The sequence below is a fragment of the Pelmatolapia mariae genome, linkage group LG3_W (genome assembly GCF_036321145.2).
Source record: "Pelmatolapia mariae isolate MD_Pm_ZW linkage group LG3_W, Pm_UMD_F_2, whole genome shotgun sequence".
Classification (NCBI taxonomy): Eukaryota; Metazoa; Chordata; class Actinopteri; order Cichliformes; family Cichlidae; genus Pelmatolapia; species Pelmatolapia mariae.
The window spans coordinates 215,427-242,536 of NC_086229.1; the positions used below are offsets into that span (position 1 = coordinate 215,427).

The 27,110-nt window shown below is 42.4% G+C and overlaps 1 protein-coding gene across 1 annotated transcript; it reads left to right on the forward strand.

Moving 5' to 3' along the window:
* The first annotated feature begins 1,424 nt into the window (after positions 1 to 1,424).
* On the forward strand, positions 1,425 to 26,171 carry LOC134624128 (uncharacterized). The gene is made up of 4 exons (XM_063469106.1): positions 1,425 to 1,629; positions 12,835 to 13,170; positions 25,278 to 25,604; positions 25,796 to 26,171. Exons 1-4 carry the CDS (start codon positions 1,485 to 1,487, stop codon positions 25,885 to 25,887), a joined length of 900 nt encoding a protein of 299 aa, XP_063325176.1. The 5' UTR covers positions 1,425 to 1,484; the 3' UTR covers positions 25,888 to 26,171.
* The last annotated feature ends 939 nt before the right edge of the window (positions 26,172 to 27,110 follow it).

The following is a 27,110-nucleotide window of genomic DNA, read 5'->3' on the forward strand; positions in this document are numbered from 1 at the left end:
TTATTAATCCCGTAGGAAATTTGTCCACAAGAAATTAGTTTTCTGCATTTAACCTATTCACTCAGTAAAGCAGTGGGCAACATGGGGAGCAGTGTGTGGAGATGGTACCTTGTTCAGGGGTACCTCAGGGTAGCCGTTCGGTAGATTTGAAACCCGGGCTTTCCGACCATGGGGCGACCACATGATCATAGGGTCATAAGGAGGTTATGACCAGGTTATAAGGAGAACATTAGTAACCTTCACTACAGCTCATGTTGTGCTTTGTTGTCCTCTCAGTCCCCTGGGTGGAGGTGGATTCAGGGGTGGAGTCTGTCCAGCTGATCTGCAAAACCACAGTTTGCCTGCCTAAAGATGCTAAAGTGGAGTGGAAGGACAAAAAAAACAGGACGGTCCACGTGTATGAGACCAGCTCTGACCAGCCTGAAGAACAGGACGATAAATACAAGAACCGAACAAAGATGAAGAGAAACTTACTGGAACCTGGAGACCTCAGTCTGACCCTGAAACACCCCACAGATGGAGACAACTCCACCTACACCTGCACCGCCTACAGCAGGGAGGGAAACATCCTGATGGAGAAACAAGTGGAGCTGAAAGTGAGAGGTCAGTGCTGTAGATACAGGTCAGAGGTCAGACTCATGATGGTGGTTCAGTCTCAGTGGGCTCCATCCAATAATGTTACAGTGTTAGCATGTCTGATGTTTGTAGCTGTTTTGGTTTTTATTTGATTTCCACCCAAATGTAAAAGCTTCAGCAGATGAACTGTAGGAGCAAAGTTCATGTGTGAGACTTCATCTGAAAGGTAACATCTTCTAGTTTCTGAACATGTGTTTGTTTAGCATGTGGCTAAAACACAGGCTAAGCTAAGTCAGTTCAAATCTCAGTAAAATACTTTATGTCCAATTTGCCAGTACTGCAGTTTTGTGTGTAGTGAGGTGTTTTCATGGTGTTTTATTGGTGCTTTTACTAAAGGAAGGCTTCTATCAAATTCTTCCAAATGTTGTCAAACTGAGCTGTGTGATGAAGTGAGTGTGACAGAAACACTCAGACTGTGTTTCTCTGCTTCATCAAGTCAAATCTGGTCCTCACAGACTGAATAAAGTCCTGTCCCACTAACAGCAGCTCCAACAGTCTGTTCACTGCTTTCTTCCTGTCAGTCTTCATCTTTCTGCTGCGTCTCCTCTTCACACTGACCACTTTCTATCTAACAGTGAGCTCCCAGTGAAGCAGCAGCATTCAGCCTGTTAGAGTCAACACAAATGTCTCCATCCAAGCTCATGTTGTGCTTTGTTGTCCTCTCAGTCCCCCAGGTGGAGGTGGATTCAGGGGTGGAGTCTGTCCAGCTGCCCTTCAAAACCACACCTCACCTGCCTGAAGACGCTAAAGTGGAGTGGAAGGACAGTGATAGTTTTAAGGTCCACGTGTATAAGAACGGCTCTGACCAGATTGAAGAACAGCACCAGGTTTACAGAGACCGAACGAAGATGAACAAAGACCTGCTGAAAACTGGAGACCTCAGTCTGACCCTGAAATACCCCACAGAGAAAGATAACTACATCTACACCTGCACCGTCTACAGCAGGGAGGGAAACCTCGTGATGATGAAACAAGTGGAGCTGAAAGTCAGAGGTCAGTGCTGTAGATACAGGTCAAAGGTCAGAGGTCATGTAGGAGTTGATTCTCTAAAAGCTTTCAGTTTGAACCTATTATCAGTTTGTTCAAATAAAATAAATTCTTTGATATTTTGATCTTACGGCCAAAAATGTCAGGCGGAGCAACTGTGTGTTTAAATGAACAGACTAAGAAGACCATTAAAAATGGAGTTGAAATGATCCTAACTTCAAAATAAAAGCCTCTGGTATGATTTGAGTGTGGATCAAATGAATAGTTTTGTTAGTTTAGTCCAAATCAATTTAAATGTATAAATAGCAATAGTTTTAAAGCTGCTGAGATCATTCAAACACTTTGATCCAGTCATTTGGATGTTGTCAAATGTCAGGGTGGAGCAGCCATAAATATGAGGCTTTTATTGTGAAGTGAAAATGATGTGTGATGACCCAGTGGAGCCCATGGGGTCTTTGTGGCTGGATGCAAAGGTTTGTAGCTCTCCTTGTAAAGAGAAACAGCTTGAAGCTACAGAGGAGCGTCTGCAGAAGAAGACAGGGGAAAGAGGAAGAAGCTGAGGCCGCTGGAGAAAAGACAGGAAAAGAAAATCAGCTTTATTTGTTGGAGGCCGTTTGTTCATCACACTGAAATATTCCCACTTTAGAGACATGAAACAAAGTGAAGTGTGGATTGATGTTTGTCTCAATGATTTGGGCCCTGGAATCATTTCTTCATCTCCCACTTTAAGACATATTAATGTCAGCCTCACATGTCCCACAGTGGACAGATTTCTATTTCTAGATGATATTTGGAGGATTTTCATGTGTTTCTCTGCTGTCACAGCTCTTTGTGATATTTGAGCGCAGCTGTAATGTTTGTGTGGTTAAAGCCACCAGACTCCACTGACAAAAACTCTCATTTTAGCCGGAGAACAAGGGGCTGCTGTGGGACTTTGTGTTTGCAAAGATTTCTATTGGAGGCATTTTTGCCTTTAATTATATAGGTGCAGAGAGTAGACAGGAAAGTGGGGAGAGAGTGAGGGACACACAGGCACCTGTAGTAAGCCCAGTGTTAAGGTATTCATTGTGTTGTAGAATGTGTTGAACTGCATTATGGTTACTGTTGTTTAACTGAGCGACAGTATTTTAGTTGTCACCACAAAGGGGTGTTTCACTGCAAGGGCATGTATGTTGCGTCATCAAGCCCCTGACTGAGTGATAGGGTGCACAACAGAAATGGCAACCATGAGGAAAGTTTGTATCGTGTCTACACGTAGAATAAAGTTACCAAAATCTTAAGGATATTTTTGCCTCCATCATCATTTTCCTTCGATTTGATCGCATCAAGGCTGCAATACTCAACCCTACCAACCCCGCCTTCAGCCCACCTGCTCAGCCAGGTGAGCTATAGCGCTGCTTTAACATGTTAGTGTGATTGAGAGTGAATGAAAGTGAGTGATGGAGGCAGCAGGAAACTAACAGGCTGTTTGTTCTGAGAGGTCACATGACTGTTTTTCTCAGCAGAGTCTGATGGATTTGATGAGACCATGAGAGCGGCTTCAGTTCCTCATCAGAAAGAGTCTGACAGAAGCTCCTCCCTCTATACCCCAGTAGACTTCTATTAGACTGCTCCAGATTCCTGAGAGTTCACACAGAAAACTTTACAAACAGCCAAAGAAAAACTATTGAAAAGGCTTCAAGATGACAAAGAGCTCTTTCACAGCACATATGAGCCATTAAGAAGTGCACATTTGTGTTTTCCATAGTCCATCATCCAATAATATCAAAGGACAAACTGTGAGGTAAAAAGCCTTCAGCTCTTTTTGAATGAAGCAAAAAGACTTTGGTCCTGAGAGATGGTTCAAAACACAATTCAGACCTACCAAAGTATTATTTGTGCCAAACACATGAAGCCTTCAACTTTGTATTTGTCCAGTCAGTGTGGCAATAGAAGTCACTGTGAGGATTTTGAATGTGCTACCAAAGAGCATCCAAACAATCAGGTGAGAATGAAGAGAATTAGTGTGGATGGACAGAAAATCCATATCCAGTGTGATTTAGAAGCAGTTCATATATAATGAGTGAAATGAAAGAAGAGCACAGACAGTAAGAACATGAGTGAGCAGACATTTTGGAGCTGCTGATCCACACAGGGCTGGATGGAAGGAGTGGGAGTCCATGATGGCTCAAAGTCTCTGATCCTAACTGTTCCTGAGCCTCTCCCCCTGCCTCCTCTTTGGATCTTCTCCTCCTCTTCTTCCTTATCTGCCTCCTCCACCACTGCTCTCTCCTCCCTCATCTCCTCCTCAGCTGAACTGAAGTCAGGGCTGTAACATGAGGAAACGTGCAGAAATGACTAGGGCTGCACAATTAATCGTTAGAAAATCGCGATCTCAATTCATACTTATGTGCGATCTCATTTCCAAATGACAACGATTAAAAAAAAAAGAAAAAAAGATGACGATTGTACCGCATTTTGATCCGGGACATAATCTGCATGAAAACAAGCGCAAAGCATAAAGAAATTACGGAGGCTATCACTTATCACCTGGCTAAAGATATGGCTCCCATCAACACTGTGCAAAACGAGGGATTTAGGAAAATGATCAACACCCTAGCCAAACGCTACACAGTGCCGTCCAGTAACTATTTTTCTATTGTTGCACTACCTGCTCTATACATGCAGTGTCGAGCAACGGTGGAGACGGAATTACAAGCAGTACAACATTTTGCGGCAACGACAAAATGTGAGACATTTGTTGTTTTTATGTTCATTTATTGTTTTTATGTTCAGTCTCAACTGTTACGAAGTTGATGTGCAGTTAATAAGTGCAATAAATATTTATACTGGAAAAGAAAATCGTGAGAGAATCGTGATCTCAATTCTAAGCAAAAAAATCGTGATTCTCATTTTATGCAAAATCGTGCAGCCCTAGAAATGACTGAGTCAGCATGTTGTTGAAGTGAGTTGAGTGATTGTGAGCAGATTAGATGTGCGAGCCTCCCCTGTAGAGAAAAGCAAATCTTCAGAGTTTCCCACCTCATGTTTTCCTGTGTCACAGCTGATTGTCAAATCCTGGCTGTCACTAAATGAGTGGTCCAAAGGTGGAAGGAGGAGCACAGTTAGATTGTTCACCTCCTAACCTGTGAAATCAATCAGCTGAATGAAAAACACTGTGATCCTATGAGCTGCTATCAGGGCTGCTCCATTCTCAGGATTCTCATCTGGATGATTGAAGCAGATTATTGATGAAGTCAGCAAACAGCTTTCAAAATGGCTCTTTTTCCAGGGGAACTCCCTGAAATGTAAATCTCATTGAAATGAAGAAGTCCAAAGGCGTGGTTAGGCCCAGACTTGTGGCTGTTTTCAATGTAAAGCCCATGTTGCAGGCAGCTGCTGCTCCTTACTGGCCCACAGTCTCCACTGATGGATGTGTCAGCTCACTTGTACTGTAGCCACGGGGAGAGCGATGGAGAGATGAAGCTGACAACCAGAGGTGTAGTGCTATTTGTTGAAGTAGCCCAGCGCACCGTGTGCCATGTAAGCACAGTGGCAAGTTTCCAGAGATGATTGGACTCTGAGCAGAAATGATCCATGTTGGACTGAATTTAAGAACAGATCATAAAGTCCTCTGTGTGCCCAGCCCGTCTGTCTGACCATCTTCATCAGCTGCTACATATTGCTACCATCTCTCTCCTCACTGGATGTGTCTTCTCTCTTTCATTCTTTCCTGTGGGATAGTTGTCCACTCTCTCTCTGACTGTGATGCCATCTCTCTCCTTGACTTCTTCTCTCACGAAATAACACGTAGTACATTTTGAATTCTGCTGCTTCAGAGGAAACGTCACAGTTGGAGATATTCAGGCTGACTTTTCCACAAATTCAGTGTTTCACAATAAAGGCCTGGTTAAAGCCTTGATTCTACTCTGCTGTGGACATGGACAGCTTGAGACTCCACGGCAGAGGAGTCCTTCCTGTTAGACTTCTTTGGAGTCCACTTGAAATCCACCCGGTAACAAAAAGGGAAAAGCGGACCTGCGCACAGCCCCTCGCGCTCACCGTCTGATGACATTTACATCACTGTGACCACGCGGACCCTCAGAAATGAAGGTTTTGTGTCCACTGACATGTTAGAGTGCTTTTAATTTAAAATGCACACAAGAAATGATATGTTTCCGTAAAGAGTGTAGTGCAGTAAGTTTAAGAGAGCAGGGCCAAAACAGACTGATGGATTATTGGGACATCACTGTTTGATTCTTCTGTCAAGCAGAAGAAGAAGAAAAGTTCTCTTCAGCAGGTGAGGTCAAAGGTTAAAGGTCAGTGTGTGGAAGAGAAAACACAGTTCATGTGAATGAAGTAAAGGCCTTCCTCATTGTGATGACCTTTGACCTGCTGCCTGTTATTTTCACTCATTAACGTGTGAAAGCAGCAGCTAGCAGCAGCTTTTAAGGTGGACTGTTTTCTTGCATGTTACTTAATGCAAGAGGTGACGTTGGTAAGCAATGAAAGATTTGTCCAGTGTCAGCATCAGATGTAGGACAGATACATGAACCACATACAGCTCTCACAAGGGGTTAAGATTACTCTACTCATTGCATGTATAATAAAGTGTTCAGACCATTGGAAACATGAGAGAAAATGAAATAAACTGTGAAGGCAGCAGTGACGTGTTTGCTCTCAGAGACGTATCATGTTAATAAGAGACTGGGGGAGGACCAGGAGAGAGAACGGGCTGATTATTTTAAACTGGGACAGTTTAAGCTCAGCTTTTACAGCCCATGTAGCAGACTGTCATCAGAACCAGTGGATGAAACCAGTGCAGTGAAAATAATGTGGTGTGGGGATTTTAATGGTCACAGTGAGCAGAGCAGTCAGTGAAGAATGAATGAAGTTAAAGAAGCTGTATAGGAGTAGATATTAGAGCAGGGACAGAGTCAGCAGCTGATCTCAGGGTGGTCTCAGATTGGCTGTCAGATGTTTGTTGATGGCAGGAAGTCACAGACACTCCTGCAGGAAGTGATCTCACTCCTGTAATGATCAGACAGAGCTGAGTGTAGAGGAGTGATACAGGGGGATGATGAGGTGGTGTTTCAGTACTGCTCACTGGAAGACATTCAGACTTGTTAGTGAGCAGGAAATGTACAAACTGATGTGAGTGTTGATGATTGAAGTTGATCTGTTTGTAACACTGTTTTAGAAACAGCAAAGCAGGCGATGAAGAAGAAAGAAGGGAAGGTCACAAACAAAGAATGTGATAAAGATCTGTGGTGGTCTGTAGCTCGGGTGTAGGGGAGGGTGGAGCAGTGACAGTGGAGGCTGGTGAAGAGAAGTCACAGCAGTGAAAGACAGATATAGTTCAGATAATATTAGTGAAGAAGACACAGTTATAGAAAATCAGGAGTTATTGCAGCGAGTAGAAGACTCACATGATTTATTAAATACACTGTTTACAAAGACAGAATAAAATCAGGCACAAATCCAAACTATCAGCACCAGGAAAAGATCAGGTTTGTTATATCAGGATAAATAGTCTCCAAAGACACTTTATTAGAATCATATCACAGAGTTTGGGAGGGTGGAAAACTTCCACAGAGCTGGAAGGAAGCAGTGATTGTACCAAAATGAAAACCAGGAAATGACAGACCAATGGCTTTAACATCCAACATCTGCAACATAATGGAGACGATGCTTAACGACAGATTAACAAACTATATGGAAAATAAAAGATACCAGAGTGTAAATATCAGAGTGGGTTTAGGAGAAGGAGAAGTACGATGGATCCAGCTTCATGTTTAAAACATGAAATAATGAAAATTTGGAGATGAAATCAAACTCAGATATTATGAACAACAGTTGGGAAGGACAGATCAATTGAAGTTTGTCAGTGTGTGGTTTGTCAGAAGAAACAGAAAACAGCTGAAGTTAAAATCTCTCAGTCAGACAGTGTTGGTACCAGCAGTACAGCCATGGATCTTCCTGAGCTTTTACTTTAAAGTCACACACAGCACAAACACTGATCATACAGTTATGTTCAAATCTGTACAGATGGATCAAAGAACACAGCCAATCAAAACACAGCATTCATTATTCCAGAGTTTCATGTTAAAGTAGGAAAAGGATCAATTATGGTATCAGTGTACACAGGAGAGATGACTGAAGACATGAGACCATTAAAATGAGTGATGTGTGGTTCACACTAGAGATGGACCGATCCGATATTACGTATCGGTATCGGTCCGATACTGACGTAAATTACTGGATCGGATATCGGCGAGAAATAAAAAATGTAATCCGATCCATTAAATATCAAAAAAGCACCTCACAAAACTTGCGACACGGCGTAACTCGGCTCATAACCATAGCACGTCGGAGCAGTGTGCTCACGTGATAGAGCGACTGTGTGTATTTGTAGCCTCGCTACCAAACCAGCATTTCATCTCCGAGGAAGTTATCCCAGAGAGAAGTAAAGCAAGTGTGTAAGTTCATCTCTGAATGTTTGTAAAGCATTCCCATGTTAAGCTTAACAACCTCTCCCTCCCTCTTCTGTTGCTACTTCAATCTTGAAACTGATCAATGATCAGCTGATCGGCTTTTCTGTCGCGACTCCGTCTCTCTTCTTTGTTTTTGGCCCACTTTGCACCAGAAAGAGGAAACCAGCGGCGGAACAACAGCAGCACGTTTAAACTTGATAAGCTGTTGTTAGAATTTATTTAATATTACTTTCTACACCAGGATCCTTTTCTGCGTAGCTGATGGCTGGTAACTGTGCAGGGGCGGATCTAGCAAAGTTTAGCCAGGGGGGCCGATAGGGCATGAACAGGGAAAAGGGGGCACAAAGACATACTTATCTTTCTTATTCTCATTTAAAATGTCTCGCTTTTAATAAATAATTATCTGAATCTTACACCCAAAGTTTTAATCTGATGTAAAATGTATAGAAGTCCATTACTCTATATAGTAACTGTTAAGTCTAATATACCCTAGTAAGCTATAGTACTTTTTCCTTTGGGATGGTACCATCTGTGCAGTCTGCAATTCTGTAGAAGAAAGATGTTGAATCTATTTAATTATTGTAGAAAAATAATTTATTTCTGTGCATTTTTTTTCACCCTGCATCAAATTAAAGTTGATTACATCGATTAAGCATCATGAGGTGGAGGGTGGGGGGTGGTTCCCTATTTTATTTTGCTGGGAGTTTGCAACCCTATTAGTTAGGTTGCTTAATATTTCTGCTAAGTACTCTTCAAAATACCAGAATAGGAAGGATGGAGTAGGTTTAAGTTTATTAGATTGATCAGTATTGCTGAACTATGAAATATTTTGGGTGCAGTGTGTTTTTTACATACAGGTATAACAGAATAGCTTTAGTGTTGTTGTTTATTTAAACTTGAGTATGAACTTATACACAATGCAGCAAGATATTTAAAAAACAGTTTTATTGATTAAAAAACACACTATATCGGATTCATATCGGTATCGGGAGATATCCAAATTTATATCGGTATCGGACATAAAAAAGTGGTATCGTGCCATCTCTAGTTCACACGTATGAATATATGGGTATCTTGACTGATGACTCGCTCACCTTCAAACCACATGTAAAGAAACTCGTGAAGAAACCAAAGTTAAAACTGAGTTTGTATTTTCAAAATAAGTTGTTTCTCTTTTAATACAAAGAAGCGGCTTGTTGCTGCAACATTTTTACCTGTGCTGGATTATGGAGATATTCTGTATATGAATGCTTCGGCTCAATGTCTTCGATTGGTTGATACTGTGTATCATGCTTCTCTGAGGTTCATCACTAACCGTAAATTTCAGACTGACCATTGTGAGTTATCCTCTCAGCTAGGATAGCCTGCTTAGTTGGAGGAACTCTCATCTATACGGTTTTATTTATAAGGCAATAATTGGATTGCTGCCTTCCTACATATGTTCCCTGCCTGCATTGAAACATGTTGGTTGGTATTCTCTTCGTCCGCAAGGTTACTTGTTGCTTTCTGTTCCATTTGCCTGAACTGAACTTGGCAAAAGAGCTTTTGTCCATTTAGCACCCTCTGCTTGGAACGAACTGCAGAACGAATGGAAAATGACTGAATTCATTCAGTGCTTTTAAATCAAAACTAAGAATCCTTGAGGCCATAACATGCAACTGTTTCAATTAGATTGCTTGTCATTTTAATTGAATTTTATTTGTATTTAATTATTTATTTTTATTTTTATTTTTTTTGCATGTGTGTGTTGTTGCTGCCTGTGTTTATTTTGTAATTTCTGTAACTGTGAGATACGTGCTGCTGCCTATCTTGGCCAGGTCTCCCTTGAAAAAGAGGTTTTTAATCTCAGTGGGATCATCCTGGTTAAATAAAGGTTAAATAAATAAATGTGTTCAGATTCGGGTTCATCTTTGGTCAGTTTACAGGTATGCAGACAGGTGAAAAAGCAGTGGGTGGAAGAAAAGAGAGGATGATGGTTTAGAAAATTCAAAGGAAAGGAGGAGAAATGAGGAGCACAGGAAGGAGTAGAAGAGAGGAGAGGAGGTCATATGAGGAGTCAGATTTGGACTCACTGGTTTAAACAGAACAGTATTAATAATAGGAAGAGATGCAGGGAAATGAGAGAACTGTGGAGAAGATGAAACTATACAACATGTTTATTATACTGTCAGAAATATCAAGGAGACTGATTGTAAACCTCAGAAACATGGACGTTAACCTGGATCTTATTGATACACTGAACAAGAACTCAACAAGTCAAAGACATCAGGACATGTTCCATTTTCTAACACGCTATTCGAGCTTATACTTCAAACCCTGAGTGAGACACTTTTCCTGGATGTTGTGGGTGAGACAACCTTCTGATTTAGCTGCTTTCACCTGTGTCAGAAGGTCGCGGAGCTCTCTCAGCTTCACAGGATCTTTGACCTTTACAAGTTTGTGAGTCTGTCAAAGAGAGATCTCTAAATTATCACTGGAGAGCCAAAACACCAGTCCCAGACGTTACTCAATCAAACTTCAGGATGACTGACCTGTGCCGTCTTTATTCTTCTCACATCTGGTGCTGAGTCCTGTTTCAGCCACTTAGGACAGAGTTTCAGTTCACTGATTCTTTCTGAACGGACGATTTCTGTTCTCAATCATTTTCAGGGCAGTCGTCAAACTTTGTGAGACACATTAATGAGATCCCCTCGTGCCAAATGTAATATCAGCCAGTTGAGCACTGCCATCTAGTGGCTGTTGAGTAATGGCATGATTGGAAGACTGCTCCTTTATGCTGTGGGTGAGGTGCTGAGTGGGGATAAATCAGTCTTTGGTTCTTGAGGTGGTCCTGTCCTTGAAATGCTCTGATTCCTCAGTGTAAACAGGCAGCTTCTACAGGTGTGGTGCTAAAGCTTCATCTGGGTGGAGTCACAGGTGTTAGCTGGTGAACAGCTGACTCTGTAGGCTCTATATCTGGTGCAGCACTCTGCTGGTTGTAGCTGCTGCTCTACACACTGCTGTGTCCTCCAGAGTCCTCCTCAAACATGGTTTTCTGTTCTGGTTAAACTCCTCTGCCGCAGCTTCAAGGACGCTGGCTTCATCCACAGCTGCTGCACCTCCTCTTCATACTGGGAGGTATGTTTGACCTCTGTGTGAGCCTTTCCAATCATCATCATCATCTCTGAATTCATTGCAGCATAATTAGCTCATCCATGAGCTGCCTCCACTTTAACACGCTGATCCACTACATGGTGATGAGTTCACTGACCTGGTCTCTAGAGCGGACAGCTGTGTTATTTCTTTGTGTCGTCCTTCTCTCGATGCTGCAGTGAGCCAAGCGTCAGCAGCAGCAGATATGTTGAGAAGCTCTGAAGTGAAGATTTCTCTCCTTGAATGTCTCTGCTTGTCATGAAGGAGCTTTTTTACTGTTCTGTCCTTATTGTTCGTCCCTTTGTCCACTTTGACAGACAGCTGACAGCTTCAATAAACATCAGACACAGAAGTAAAGTTCACAGCTTTTACTTCATCTTTGGTCAAATGATCAACTTTGTTTTTAAAACTAAAAATAGACACAAATGTTTTTTCATTGACTTATGAACATTTTTTTTATACTGAGCACAGAATCAAAATAACCAACATGATGATAATAATTTACCACATGCACACTAAATTTGATAACAGCAGCTCAGCAATAATCACAGTGTAACAAATCTCTGTGATAAAGAGGGGCTGGATGAACTTATAACACTCATTATATCATTAATACTGACAAAAAATAAATGTTTCAGAAGCTCTTTAAAGGAGAAGAACAGGATGTCCTGGAGACCGGCACACAGCTAACTTCCTGTTTCACTTTATTCCACTTATTCAGTCTGATGTTCTCTGATCTGTTTCTCTTGTTTAGTGTCTTAAATGCTGCCAGTGCCTCTCTTTGCTTTAACCAACCTTTCTCTTTATTTCTGAGCTTTTTAAGGACTTTAACTGATGCATCAACCTTTGAAAATGGAAAGAAATCAGTCAGACTCATGGCTGCATCAAAGTGTCACATGTAGTTCTCCCACATCAGCTGGATTATATCTATAGCAGCAAACAGCCGCTGATCCACAAATCTTTGTCTGTGTTAATAAAGTTGGATCAGTTCAAATACTTTGAACTTTAATACGTGGTCCTCACAGGACAGCCACTACAAACATGTGATTTTATAGAATATGATGCATTACTGCACATTCAACACAATAGAAAGGATTTGAAATGAGCTCAGCCTTAAACATGTGCAGCAGTAATATTGATCCATAGACACTGATGGGAACATTTTTCTGCACAATAAGTACTTTGACTTTTCATACTTTATGTCCAATTTGCCAGTACTGCAGTTTTGTGTGTAGTGAGGTGTTTTCATGGTGTTTTATTGGTGCTTTTACTAAAGGAAGGCTTCTATCAAATTCTTCCAAATGTTGTCAAACTGAGCTGTGTGATGAAGTGAGTGTGACAGAAACACTCAGACTGTGTTTCTCTGCTTCATCAAGTCAAATCTGGTCCTCACAGACTGAATAAAGTCCTGTCCCACTAACAGCAGCTCCAACAGTCTGTTCACTGCTTTCTTCCTGTCAGTCTTCATCTTTCTGCTGCGTCTCCTCTTCACACTGACCACTTTCTATCTAACAGTGAGCTCCCAGTGAAGCAGCAGCATTCAGCCTGTTAGAGTCAACACAAATGTCTCCATCCAAGCTCATGTTGTGCTTTGTTGTCCTCTCAGTCCCCCAGGTGGAGGTGGATTCAGGGGTGGAGTCTGTCCAGCTGCCCTTCAAAACCACACCTCACCTGCCTGAAGATGCTAAAGTGGAGTGGAAGGACAATTACGAGTTAAACGACAGGAAGGTCCACGTGTATAAGAACGGCTCTGACCAGATTGAAGAACAGCACCAGGTTTACAGAGACCGAACGAAGATGAACAAAGACCTGCTGAAAACTGGAGACCTCAGTCTGACCCTGAAATACCCCACAGAGAAAGATAACTACATCTACACCTGCACCGTCTACAGCAGGGAGGGAAACCTCGTGATGATGAAACAAGTGGAGCTGAAAGTCAGAGGTCAGTGCTGTAGATACAGGTCAGAAGTCATGTAGGAGTTGATTCTCTAAGAGCTTTAATCTATTTTCAGCTCATTCAGCAGCAGAGCAACTGTGCATTTAAATGAATAGACTAAGAAGACTATTAAAAATGGAGTTGAAATGATCCTAACTTCAAAATAAAAGCCTCTGGCTGATTTGAGTTTGGATCAAATCAATAATTTTATTAGTTTAGTCCAAATCAATTTAAATGTACAAATATCAATAGTTTTAAAACTGCTGAGATCATTCAAACACTTTGATCCAGTCATTTAGATGTTGTCAAATGTCAGGATGGAGCAGCCATAAATATGAGGCTTTTATTGTGAAGTGAAACAGATGAGTGTGATGACCCAGAGGAGCCCATGGGGTCTTTGTGGCTGGATGAAAAGGTTTGTAGCTCTCCTTGTAAAGAGAAACAGCTTGAAGCTACAGAGGAAAGGAAAATCAGCTTTATTTGTTGGAGGCCGTTTGTTCATCACACTGAAATATTCCCACTTTAGAGACATGAAACAAAGTGAAGTGTGGATTGATGTTTGTTTCAATGATTTGGGCCCTGGAATCATTTCTTCATCTCCCACTTTAAGACATATTAATGTCAGCCTCACATGTCCCACAGTCCTCCAAATATTTCAATTTCTAGATTGATATTTGGAGGATTTTCATGTCTGTATTTAAACTGGATGAAAGCAGCTGTGAATCACTGCAGCAGCTCTACACCTGTGCCAACAACCAACCAACACTTGGGTGGAGTCCCAGCTGAAGCTGAGAGATACTCAGAGACAGAAGCAGCTGTATGTAAGCGTTCTACAGGACGGCTTACACAAACCTGATATTACTGATGTCTCCTAGATAGATCTCATGGACCAAAGGCTCTCTGTGTCATCTTGGCTCCAGCTGAACTAAACTGAGAGTGAATTTGGGCTTTTAGGGAGGGGTGAAAGCAGAGCGCTGTAAAGGAAAGGGCTGTGATTGGTTCATAACACGTCAATGAGAAGAAAGGAAAACTTCAGAGTAACATGAATGAAACAAAGTGTTTTGATGACGACTGAAAGCCAAAACTGTGACTGAAATCAGAATCCAGTTCATCTCCAGCCCTGTCAGCAATGTTCCCTCTAATGTTTCATGTGTCTGAGCGAACACACAAACTCCCTGAGCGATCCCTTGGACCACTGTGAGCGACATCAGACGTGTGCACTGTGGTCACGCCAGCATCGAATCCATCCAAGTTACATGGTTTATTAAAATAATCAAATTACAGCATTTACATTTATGTTAGACTACTTTTAATTAACTGCTTTAGCCCACTTACAATGAAAATGTAAAAAGAAATCTAGTCATGACCTGTGTAGTATGTTAACACTATTGGAAGTAAAAATAACTTGAACTCCAATTTTGAAAACACAACTTTCTTTCTTTTTTTTTAATTTAAAGCTCTGACTTGTATTATGAGTCTGTGGTCTGGGAGAGAGTCTGTAACTCTCTGTCTGCAAAATACAGCATATAATGACCAATGTTGGGCAATTAATTATATAGTTACTTCTTCAAAAAAATAACTCAGTTTGGCAAACAAAGGTTTTTGGAGCTATTTTTTTTAATGCAGCCAAGGCGTTTATTTAAAAACATTTCAAACTATTTACAGAACAATCAGCTGTTCTGCATCAAATCTGATGCCACACAAATTATTTGTGCCACTCCAAAAATTAATTTCTGCCCACTATGAGATAAAGGAGAACAACAGCCTGATACCTGCAGGCCTGTCAACAGGAGATGTATCACTCCTGTAACACCTGTAACATTCAGCAGTCGCCTCATTGTTCTGACACACCAACAAAACTATTGACTACACTACACACTAACTACACAAGATTTGTGCTAAACGTCTCAAATCTCTCACATCTCAAAACACCGCCGTCACTCCTAAAACTTCCCCCCGTTTCTTAACAACTAGATGCCACGTTGCTATATCATTTTTTGATTGGTGCTTTTTTGGACGAATACAAAAGAGAGAGGGGGGTGGGGGGGTTGTTTTTGCTTTCGATCGTTTTCCTTATAAAACGCCGTTTTTACCGTTTCTTCCCGCAGTAAATATAAACAACGATAGTATTCAGGAAGAAAACCAAACATTGCAGATATTTTTATCATAACTCTGGTTTTATGTGGCCTGAGATGGCAGCAACGTAGTTAATCGGTAGCAGCGACAGAGTAGTTGTATTGGAGAAGTCTGTTCACACTCTTAGTTTGCATTAAGAGTTCTGACAGCCCACGGGAAGAAGCTGTTTTTTAGTCTATTGGTTTTTGCACCTGATGGATCTGAACCTTTTTCCAGAGACAAGGATGTTGAAGAGTTGGTGGTTAGGGTGGAAGTGGTCTTTTTATAATTACCCTGGCTCTGGAGAGACATCTTGAGCTGGCAATTGAGTCCAGGGAGGAGAGTGGACGGCCGATCACCTCCTCTGCAGTTCTGATGACCCTCTGTAGTCTCTTCTTGTCGGTTGTTGTGCAACCAGTGTACCAGACAGGGATGACCTGACATATAGACACAGACAAACAGGCACACAAAGACACAAATGTACATTCCCACCCTCATGCACACATATACAAATACTCAGCACTCACCCAACGTAAAGACAGACACAAATGGACATTGTTCACACAATCATACTCCCCAAACATACTCTATACCCCAGGTCCAGGTACCCTCGCCCCCAGAGGGGGAAACTGCACCCAGACCCAGGAGGGTGCCGAGGAACTTAAAGGAGGGCACACTCTCCACATAGTCACCTTTTATGGATAGGGGAGGGGGGTCAGTTCTTGTCTTGCGGAAGTCCATGACCACTTCTTTGGTTTTCCTGCTTTTATGATGAGGTTATTGTAGTCACACCATTCTGTCATTCGCTGGACCTCATGTCTGTAGGCGGTATCGTTATTGTTGGTGATGAAGCCCATCAGAGTGGTGTCGTCTGCAAATTTGATGATGATGTTGCAGGGATGCGTGGGGGTGCAGTCACTGGTGTAGATGGTGTATAGGAGTGGACTCAGCACACATCCCTGTGGTGAGTCAGTGCTGAGTGACAGGGTGGATGATCTTTGGTTGCCAACCTTGACTGATTGTGAACGGTCTGAGGAAGTTTTTGATCCATGCACATGTGGAGGGGGGAGATCCAAGTTTACCAGCTTGGGTATGATGGTATTGAAAGCCGAGCTGAAATCAATGAAGAGCATCCTTACTGAAGTCCCAGGATTCTCCAGGTGATGCAGAGCACAGCAGTGGGCGGTGGAAATTGCATCCTCAGTGGACCTGTTTGTCTTATAGGCATACTGGTGGGGGTCAAAGTTGGGTGGGAGGCAGTCCTTTGGAGCTGCTGATCAACACAGGGCTGGATGGAAGGAGTCGGAGTGGGAGTCCATGATGGCTCAAAGCCTCTGATGCTAACTGTTCCTGCCTCCTCCACCACTGCTCTCTCCTCCCTCATCTCCTCCTCAGCTGAACTGAAGTCAGGGCTGTAACATGAGGAAACGTGCAGAAATGACTGAGTCAGCATGTTGTTGAAGTGAGTTGAGTGATTGTGAGCAGATTAGATGTATGAGTCTCCCCTGTAGAGAAAAGTCAAAAAATTGCATCACGACCCTGATCGTGATGCAACAGCGTAACATCAGGTCAGGAGACAACTGAGGAAGCTTCGCCCCAGGAAGGCAGCAGGCCCAGACAAGGTGTGTCCTAGGATGCTAAAGGCGTGTGCTGCTGAACTTGGGGAGCCGCTACAGAGAATCTTCAATCTCAGTCTGCGACTGGGGACAGTGCCCGCCCTCTGGAAGACATCCTACATTGTCCTGGTCCCCAAAAAGAGCCGGCCCAATGAGCTGAATGACTTCCGACCGGTGGCACTGACGTCACATTTTATGAAGACTCTAGAGTGGCTCTTTCTCAACCTCCTCCGACCACAGGTACAACATGCCCAGGACCCACTATAGTTCGCCTACAAGGTGGATGTCGGAGTGGAGGATGTCATTCTGTACCTCCTACACAGAGCCCACTCACACCTGGATAAGGAAAAAGGCACGGTCAGGATCCTGTTTCTTGACTTTTCAAGTGCCTTTAATACAATCCAGCCCTGTCTGCTCCAGGAGAAACTGAACAGGATGCAGGTGGACCCCTGCCTGGTCACTTGGACCTCCAACTACCTCACCGACACACCACAGTACGTCAGACTGAAGGACATCACATCTGACACTGTGGTCAGCAGCACAGGAGCACCACAGGGAACTGTGCTGTCCCCTCTTCTCGTCACCCTGTACACCTCTGACTTCTACTATAACTCTGAATCATGCCATATTCAGAAGTTTGCAGACAACACGGCCATCATGGGGTGTATCTGGGATGATCAGGAAGAGGAGTACAGGAGTCTGGTAAGGAACTTTTTCACAGAACAAAGAAGGACTCATCCAGGCTGGAAAAACCAATCAGAAGGCTGGCTCCGTGGTTGGTATGAAGCTGGATACTCTGATGACAGTGGCAGAGAAAAGGACATTGCTGGACATTATGGACAATGCAGGGCATCCTCTGCATATGGCCATAAACAACCAGAGAAGTCTATTCAGCGACAGGTTGCTTCTCCCAAAGTCAAGGACCAACAGACTTAAAAACTCCTTTGTCCCACACGCCATCAAACTGTTTAACTCCTCTCTGGAGGGGAGAGGGAGGGGAAACAGGAGGACAAAAGAGGGCGGGAACAACTGAGCTTTAGTACCCTTTTCACTGTGCAATTTTTTTTTTGATATTTTTTTTATATTCAACTGTGGGACTCTGAATCTCTACGTCTCTGTTTGGGAGTGAGTCAGTCTTAGAGCAGGGCGATATGACCAAAAATATTTATCACGATATACATTTGAAAATTTGCAATAACGATATAACTGATGATATAATTGACACTAGACAAAATACTTTACAACTCCACAACTTTATTAGTGCAAAAAAACCAAACAAACCCATCAATGAATGTTCACTTAAACAAGCAGCTGTTTTTTATGTGCATTAAAGTTATATAAAAATTTAACAGTGCAGATGCAAATTCCTTGCTGACAGTTTAACCAAAAGGCATTTCCAGTGGAAATTGGCCGACATATCCTCAGCATAACCATGTATAATATCCACAAAACTTAAAAAGAGGTTATACACACACAATACGGTAAGATTATGTTGAAGCACAGTACGTATCACTCCGCGAGGCTCCTGCCTACGATAGCCTTAATGCTCCGACAATCCATCAAGCGGTGCGGGTTCGTAGCTTAGCAAAGTCGTACTAAAACATTTGACAGATTTTTGATCGCCGTGTACCAAATAAAATCATGTCGAGGTCAGTAAACACAACCAGAATTCATACATAATGCGCACAGGATTTTAAGGGCACTGTCGATTTTCAGAAAAATCAAAGGATTGATTTTAAGTGTGCTGTATTTTCCAAAAAACACGGTAATAACGACGGCCCACTAGCATGCTCTACCAAAAATAGTGCTTCGTTGTGTATCTGACGGACGAAAGCTAAACCAGTTCCACACCACTGAAGTTGCAGCATTTTTACAAACCAATTCTGGTTCATCCGTTTCATTCAACGATCCACTTTTGCCCTTCTCATTCTCCATCGCCGCCATGCTTTTTCCGCCATGTGCGTATGTAAACATAGGCACTGCGCATGCGCGTTTTACCCATATTCTATCGCGATATTTCATTTTCTTATCGTTGCCCAACATTATACCGGTATTACCGTGAACGGTATGATATGGCCCAGCCCTAGTCAGTCTCAACAATTTTTTTGATAGGCTGAATACTGCCAATCAAAACTTTTCGAGGTAGAATAATGTCATGTTTTGTCTGGTTCCCCAAAGGCAAGATTAAATGTGGAGTTTTGCCCATTTGAACTTCTAAGAGGCCCTCACCCACATCTAGCTGTTGTAACTGTGGGTAATTTTCCTCAGGTTCAAACAAAAATAGGGGGTCACCAGGGTCAAATTTTGGTGGTACTCTACACTTTACCCAGGTTACGCTGCCAGCTGGGATGACTTTGTCTTTTGGACCTGTTCTCAAGCTCCCCTGAGCAGAAACAGTTTTTTTAGTCTGTACAAAATGGACAATGGTCTGTGCTGTGTCATCAGGGATGGACATTGCCCCACCTAATAAGTGACTTAGTGGAAACTAGCCTATCTGGTTTTCCCTGAATCACTACTTCAACCACATTGAATCCCAAAAGTGGCATTTCTAAGGGCAATGAGCTAACCAGGAAGGGTATACTGATTGATAAGGCTGGGTCCTCATTTCCTGGTAAGTTCATGGTTATGATCACCCAGCCATCAAAGAGGATTAGTCCACCATTGACTGCTTACACTTCCAGTGTCTTTTTATCCTCCCATCCTCCAGGAGAGCACTGACTGCGAGGCCATTGAGTATACACCTAGTCAAAGTTTTCCTACCAATTAATTTGGCAACAGATTCATTGGTAGGTGTCATGTCTTTCAGGAGGTTAGCAGTAGTTCTCTCACAGCTATGCTTTTTGTTAACAGCGGCTGTTTCAATAGTTGTTTTGAACTTATTGTTCCCCGTTATGTTGTGGCTGCTGTCTGTTTCAGCTACTCTGTGCATTGAGACTTGGGAAGAACTCCAGTTACTGTTTGTCCCCCCACAGCAACTGGTTCATGTTTCCCTGATGCCTAGGGTTTTTTAGGCAACACACAGCTCTGTGTCCCAGGTTGCCACAAGAGAAGCGGTGTTTACAATCTTGTAACCCCTCCTGCAAACACTTTGGACATCCATAACGGCTTCCTCTTCTGGTTGCTTGTGACTTAGGGGGTAGACAGCTGTATGACTGGCTTCTCTCCACTTTCTCTGCGAGCGTGCCTACCAATTTGGTGAGGACATCTGTTTTCTCTGGGAGTTTCTGTACTTTATCTGATTTAGCTATGTGCTCTGCCGTCTCTTTCTTTGCATTTGCCTCCTTCACATGTTCTCCCTTAACCTGTAGAGTATGTGCAGCAGCTTGTTTTGAGCATTGTGTCGACCCCAGATGCCTTTGTCATTCGCTCTCATCGCTTGTTACTCTCATAACATGCTTTAGGATTATCTCATCTGTAGCTGTGTTGTCTGAAAGTAAAAGTTTCAGCTTCCTGCGAATATCATTGTGCTTGTGTCCTATTCCCTGATACACTGTGTGTAAGAAGACACCTTGTACTGTGTCTGGGCTATACCTAATGTCAGTCCCTGGCTGTCTTGACCCAAACAGTTTTCTTTGCTTCAGTCCATTAACACGGTAGAGGAACTCTTGAGTGGTTTCATACTCATTTTGTTTGGCACACATTAGTTCTTGAAATAGTTCTGTGCTATTTCTCTCTCCTAAGTGTGACTGAAGGAATCCCCTGAGCTCAACTACAGTCATGTCTTCTTTATTTACCAGGGTGTCCTTGAAATCTCTTGGTTTTATTATCCTTAGCACACCCCTCACGATCTCAGACTCAGTGAAATTATCTTTCATCCCCTCCTCTATCTGTCTGCAAACATTGTTAAAACTAATGTCAGATGAGTGATCTCCAATTTGGCCTCCTTGAACTTTAAATTTACGGCGATGACTGTAGGACAGATCCTTTAATGACACTACTTGTTCAAGTCCTCTGTGTCTGGAAATGTCTGTCTGTGTCACAGAGTGAGGTGGGACCCCGTTTGGTGGGACTGAAAGTGTTGATGTAGGTTGTGCTGTGGCTTGTTTGATTTGATTTGATCATACTTTATTCATCCTGAGGGAAATTGGGTTAAGGCTGCCAGCAGTGCCAGCGCCGTGTTGTGGGAATGTGCATCAGCCTAAAAAGCTTTTGGCTCAAATCCTCATAGTCTAACAGCATCTTTTGGACATACTCTGGTGAAACATCATAGCTGAGTTCATTAGTTGTCCAGGTGATTAGTTTGGCGTTTGTTGTTACAGGAGTGGTTACATTTGTGGCATCAGTGATAAGTGGGGAATTTGGCTTTGTATTTACACTCGACTTAGCAGGTAAGATTACACTAATTTGAGACTGAACAACGTCATCGACATTATCTTTTAGGGCTAGCAGTTCTCCCATGTCCCTATCCTCAGCATCTAGCAGGTCCTTACTGTACATAAAGGCGTGGATGCACTCAAAACATTCATCAGCGTCTCCACTGGAAAGCTCTGCAGCAACTTTGCCTGGAACAGGGCCTACGGCAAAAACAATCTGGAAAAGTTCACTGGATGACAGAGACAGTAGGCTCTTCCTGATGTCCCATACCAGGCTCTTCCTGTCATGGTCTGCCATGACTACTGTCAGGAGTTTTCCTGCTATGCAACTCAGGTCAGAATAAAACGCTCAGACAGGTTAACGTGTACACGGGGAATCTCAGAGAGACTCTCCCTTGCAGCATAAAGAAGTAGTCTTTTATTGAAAGCACATACAGGAAATGATACAGGAAGAGATAAAATAGCTGCTGCGTGCAGACTGGAGTACAGAGTGTAACTTCCCCATTTAAGAGTCTGCACAAAGTGGGACCTACTGAAAGAGCAAACATAAACATAAAGAGCAAAAGATAAAATAATAAAATAAAATGATAATAAAAATGCCAAAATCCTGAAATCTTTTGACATTCCCACCTGTTGTTTGATCTTTCCTTCTATATATGTACATAGCAACCACTAACAGTGCATCAGTCTATGGCCACTTGTAGACATTTTTAGCCAAGACATCATAAAATAGTGGGTTTTTGTGAGTATGTTATATCCAAGTGTCTATCTCATTACCATCTTCATCAGTTGGTGATAGGGTGATGTAAGCATGAATTGAAGCAGTTACCATTTGTGATACCATGCTCTTCAGACAAGGTATGACACATGAAGTGAACAGACACAACAACAGCAGGAAAACACCAACAAAAACAAGTCCTTTAATTAGCAGGGACTTCCAAGAGCCGCTTAAAAGCCACGTAAGCCAGTCTTCTGTGTTTGTGGCATAGTCTCGTTGTTGTGCATCTCGAAGTTGTCTGAGTGTTTCCAGAGCATCAGTCATGTTCGGTGAGTGCACATTATCTGGGATGTATGTGCAACATGTGTTGTTAAAAAGGATACATAGTCCACCTTTCTCGGCGAGAATCATGTCCAATGCTACCCTGTGTTGCATTACTGCAATGCGCAGGGCGTCAATTTCCTGATCCTGTTCCTCGTCGATTTTACATGAAGCATTCAGAAAAAGTCCAAAGCGATAGTTCAGAGTCTCTATCCTTAAAGCGTGTTTTCCTACCCCCACCCATGGGAAGAGTGCGTGAATAACTTTCTGTCTGTCAGTCCAAAGTTTGAATTCCTCTGGGACATCGGAACCCCACACAGAATCATGCTGCTTGAGGTTCGGGGTGCTTCGTCTTTTCCTTGTTGTTGATGTTGAAGTTGACGTGGCGTCCATGGTTATCTTGAAAGTGTGGTCTGATATGAAAATGGGAGCGCACTGACCTGTCCAATTCCCAGGAAGGATAAAATAGGCCTGCTGGCCACAGATCCAGGCCATCCCTTGCACCCAGAAGGTGCCATTTGAGATGTTGTTGCTTTTCACGGGCCCTCCAGGAGCTTGTGTCTGTACTGCTTTGCAGTTGGTGGTGTTTCCCATTGGTGTGGATCCGTTCTCTTGGCGGTAGCATAGGCTGTGGCTCAAATTCCCATTGTTTTCAAGAAAGACTGGGAATGATTTAGCCTTACTTCTGTGCTTCACTTTCAGGTCAACCCAGAACCATTCGTCACATGTGCCATTTCGCAGTCCTATCTGGAGAGGTTCCTCATGGTTGACCACGATTCCCTGGAATTGATACCCAAGGCTGGCGTAGCTCGCGGCACACTTTGCTTGAATTATGTCCATTCCCTTCGCATACAGGGTGGCGTATTGTGTCGTTGGGGGCATGTAGGAGCAAACATAGCAGTCTTTTCTGGGTGTGCTGTCATGTATATATCTATACCATGCGTTGTTCATCCATGGATGATTGTGGTCTTGTGTCATATCACGGAGATGTGAGTTGTCATGCATCCATCTTGTCTGCAGGTGGTGTTGTTCATCTTTCCTCTTTCGGGTGAGTATTAATAAACTCACCAGGAGTGCAACAGTAGCCACTAAGAGTACGAGTGTCTTCATGATGACCAGACACACCACAATAGGTTGCAAAAACTTCTTAACCTCTTTAATCTTAAATAATATAAACAAATATCTAAACAGCCATATCTGTTATTTGTTACTATGAGCTACAAATCACACTCTTTTTTTCCCCACACATAGTTTGATAAAACAAACATTCCAGCACTGTATCATATACTAATGGCATATCTGTGTAGTGGAAATCTCCACATCAACATTGCAGAGCGATTAGAGTTATTATTACAATTACAGTGGCAACACATCAAACTGTCTCTGCAAACACACTAACTCAAATATACAGGAGCCGTGGCGTACTGTTGTTACAAGAGGGTGCCTTAAGTTTAGAAGAAGACAAAGCTGAAGGCTACTCCAGCATGCGGAGAGCTAAGCTAGCTGCTACTCTCTTAACCGTAACACATTTCAAAGAGCAAAATAAATAAAAACGGATCCCACCAAAACAAACTGCTGGTCGGGTTTTACCCATACTTGGTATGTAAATTATGTGGACCACATGTGTGGCCTTATTACTTACTAACCTGAAAAAACAGGTAAATGACAAGATGGAATACAGGTAGTGTGTTTTCCTCTCTCGCTTCTGCCAGATCTGAAGGCGAGCGCAGTGTTGCCAATTCCTCAGTAAGGAAAATTGCCATTGGCTGTCCTAAAAGTCACTAGAAGTCGCTAAATGACGTCATTGCCTAATTTGCATATTAGGTCCTACCTATGTTGTAACAGGCGCTGTAGGAGAGAGAAATAACACTGTGGACGAGACATAAAGTGAGTAAAGAAAACACCCTAAAAGCATTTAGAATATATTTAGAACTACAAATTAAATTTATTTTAGCAAATATTATTTTTTTTAATGTCACAATTCCAACCCTCCTTTATCTGGACTTGGGACCGGCAAAAGTGACCCAAAATAGGCGCTCTAGCGGGGTTACTTTGTGTGTGTGTCTTTTTAAGTAGTTTTAAACCTTGTGATCCACAAAAAGTAACAGTAAAAGAAGAACATTTTTATCCATTAACAATCAAAATGGACATAGCGAGCCTCACCACACAGCTTCAGTCGAAATCAGATGTACAGGATGGAGTTAAGGCTCTGCAAGGACATCTGATTTCTAAGGCTACATCCACAGGTACACAGGTATTTTTGAAAACGAAGACTTTCTGTTTTCGTTTTGTTTTTTTTTGTTTTTTTTTTAAATCCCGTCCACACGTGCAGTTTTGAAAAAACATGTAAAACATGTAAACGCTATAAACGAAATGTTGTGCAATCAGAAGTCTAGAAGCCTGGGAGGGAAAGACTAAAAAGACTGAAAAGTTTTTGTTTTTCTGAAAAGGCAGATAATTGTATTGCTTTCAAGTGCCTTCATCATTTCAAATGTTAATAACTAAAGACAGTATTTTGGTTGGTGTAGACTCACAGCTTAAGAATGAACAAAATGCAAACAGCATACATAAATTTCATTTTTTTTCAAAGTAAATTTATGTATGCTGTAAACCAACATCAGGATTTAGTTTGGGACAGAGTCTGTTTTGAATGTAGAAGCCACGTGTGAAGTTCACGCTGACGCTTGTCTTTCTAAATAGAGGGACAGTAACTGCGTGCGTGTAAAAGCTGCAGATAGTCAGATTAACAGCAACAGTATTTTGTCTCTATCCGCCATTGTAGAAATTATATAAATCTATGAAGTTATGAATTCACACATGAACAGTTTTCTGCAGCGTTCCTCTCGGCCTTATTTGCAGCTCCACTCTTGTTTTTGCTCTAATAATTATTTCTCTCCATGAGCTGTTTCTCTGCCTGAAGGAGGCGCCACTCCATCGCTTCATTTAGTGCAGAACAAGAGTCACATGATGCTGCTCTGTGAGCACCAATCACACTTTGTACAGCTCATGTTGTGTTTGTTGTCCTCTCAGTCTGTCAGGTGGAGGTGGAGGAGGGGGCGGAGTCTGTCCAGCTGCCCTTCAAAACCACACAAAACCTTCCTGAAGATGCTAAAGTGGAGTGGGTACACTATGAACCATACAGGAAGGTCCACGTGTATAAGAACGGCTCTGACCAGCCTGAAGAACAGCACCAGGTTTACAGAAACCGAACGAAGATGAACAAAGACCTGCTGAAAACTGGAGACCTCAGTCTGACCCTGAAACACCCCACAGAGAGAGACAGTGGAGAATATGTGTGTGCAGTTGACATGAACAATGTCTGGATAAGATACAAATCAGTGCAGCTAAAAGTCAAAGGTCTGTTTATCTGTCTGTCTATTTGATTATCACCTCTGGAAAGGAGGTTATGTTGTCATATTACACTGTTTGTAAACACAATAGCTTAAAACGTTTCTAATGAATTCTGGTAAAAATAGAGTCAGGTGACATTTCACCTCTGATATCTGTCTTGTGTGTGTGTGTCTGACTGTCTTGTGTCTCCTCTGCAGGGAGAGTTCAGGTCCAGGATCAAACAGGGGACATCAGGAACAGGAGCAGCTCCATTGATCCGACTCCTCTGATGGCTGATCAATCAGTTTGATCTGTGTGTTCTTTGATTATTGATCAGTGATGTCAGAGTGGAGTCAGTGTGATGTTGTTGTTGTGTGTTTGAGACTTTTAGTGTCCATGAAGGTCTCTGCTGCCGTAGATCCTCTGAACTGTGACAGAGGTCTCACTCTGGAGGAAACTCTCAGCACTTTCCAGCAGCTCCTCCATCATGGAGGAGGTTCCCTCACTGTAACAGGCGGAGGAGAGAGGAGAGGAAGCACAGGTGGATCCTCTGAGGAAGAGGAGCGTTCCTACAAACCACATGATCACATGACTAGAGGACAAGCATGTGTAGAAACGCATTAAAGTCAGCCTGTAAACACGTTTGTGGAAATTCTAGTCATGTTTTTCTGTTACATTTGATGAGATTGTCATGATCCTGGGTCTTTTGACCCAGCATTTTGAGTTTTAGTTTATTTTGATGTTTATGGTTTGTTTAAGTTCATTAAGTTATCTAAGTTCATTTGTTTATTAGTTTCCCCTTGTGTTTTCAACCCCTGTTAAGTCTCCCTTGCCCTTCATGTGTTTCATGTCTGTGTGTCTTGTGTTGTCAAGTTCACGTTGTCATGTCTGCATCTCATTATGTTTCCTGTTTCATTTTGAAGAGGTCCTGTGTTCCTATGTTCAATGTGTTTAGTTTTAGGCCGTTTCTCAATTCTCAAGTACGTGAGTACGTACTCGCGTTCTCGGCGAGTACGTACTCGCCGAGAACGCGAGCACGGACTCGTGATTTGTACAATTGGAACACCAGCGTACGTGATGATGTCACAGGTCCGGAGTTTTTACTGCCGTCCCCTCTTAATGTAACTGTGAGTAACATGTTATGAAGCTTAACTTTAATCACAGCCAAACCAGTTTACTCAGGAACAAATAAAACACTGAAATAAACCAAACATTAACATTTGGAAGTGATCTAAGTGACTTGTATATCATTTTTAACCTCAGTAGTGAAACCTCTATTAATAAAAATAGTGTACATGTACATACGTGTACATACCTTAATAAAAAGAAGCAGGTGAGATGTTAGAACGCTTTTATTTTTATTTTAGTGGACACACAATACTATAGACAGCTGCTGGAGTTTCTTTAACCTGAGTAGTGAAAAGACCGCGGGCGGGGGGGGGTTGAAAACGATGTGCCGGGAGTCCGCTGTTCTGGACGAAATGCATTCTGGGATATTTAGCTGTACCAAGTCCACACCGATGCATGCTCGAT

Bases quoted from the DNA above. Each gene is read 5' to 3' on its own strand.
- LOC134624128 (XM_063469106.1), top strand. From the start codon at position 1,485: ATGAACAAAGACCTGCTGAAAACTGGAGACCTCAGTCTGACCCTGAAA. The intron at 1,630-12,834 runs GTCAGTGCTGTA...TTGTCCTCTCAG, and splicing joins AGTGGAGCTGAAAGTCAGAG to TCCCCCAGGTGGAGGTGGAT. The intron at 13,171-25,277 runs GTCAGTGCTGTA...TTGTCCTCTCAG, and splicing joins AGTGGAGCTGAAAGTCAGAG to TCTGTCAGGTGGAGGTGGAG.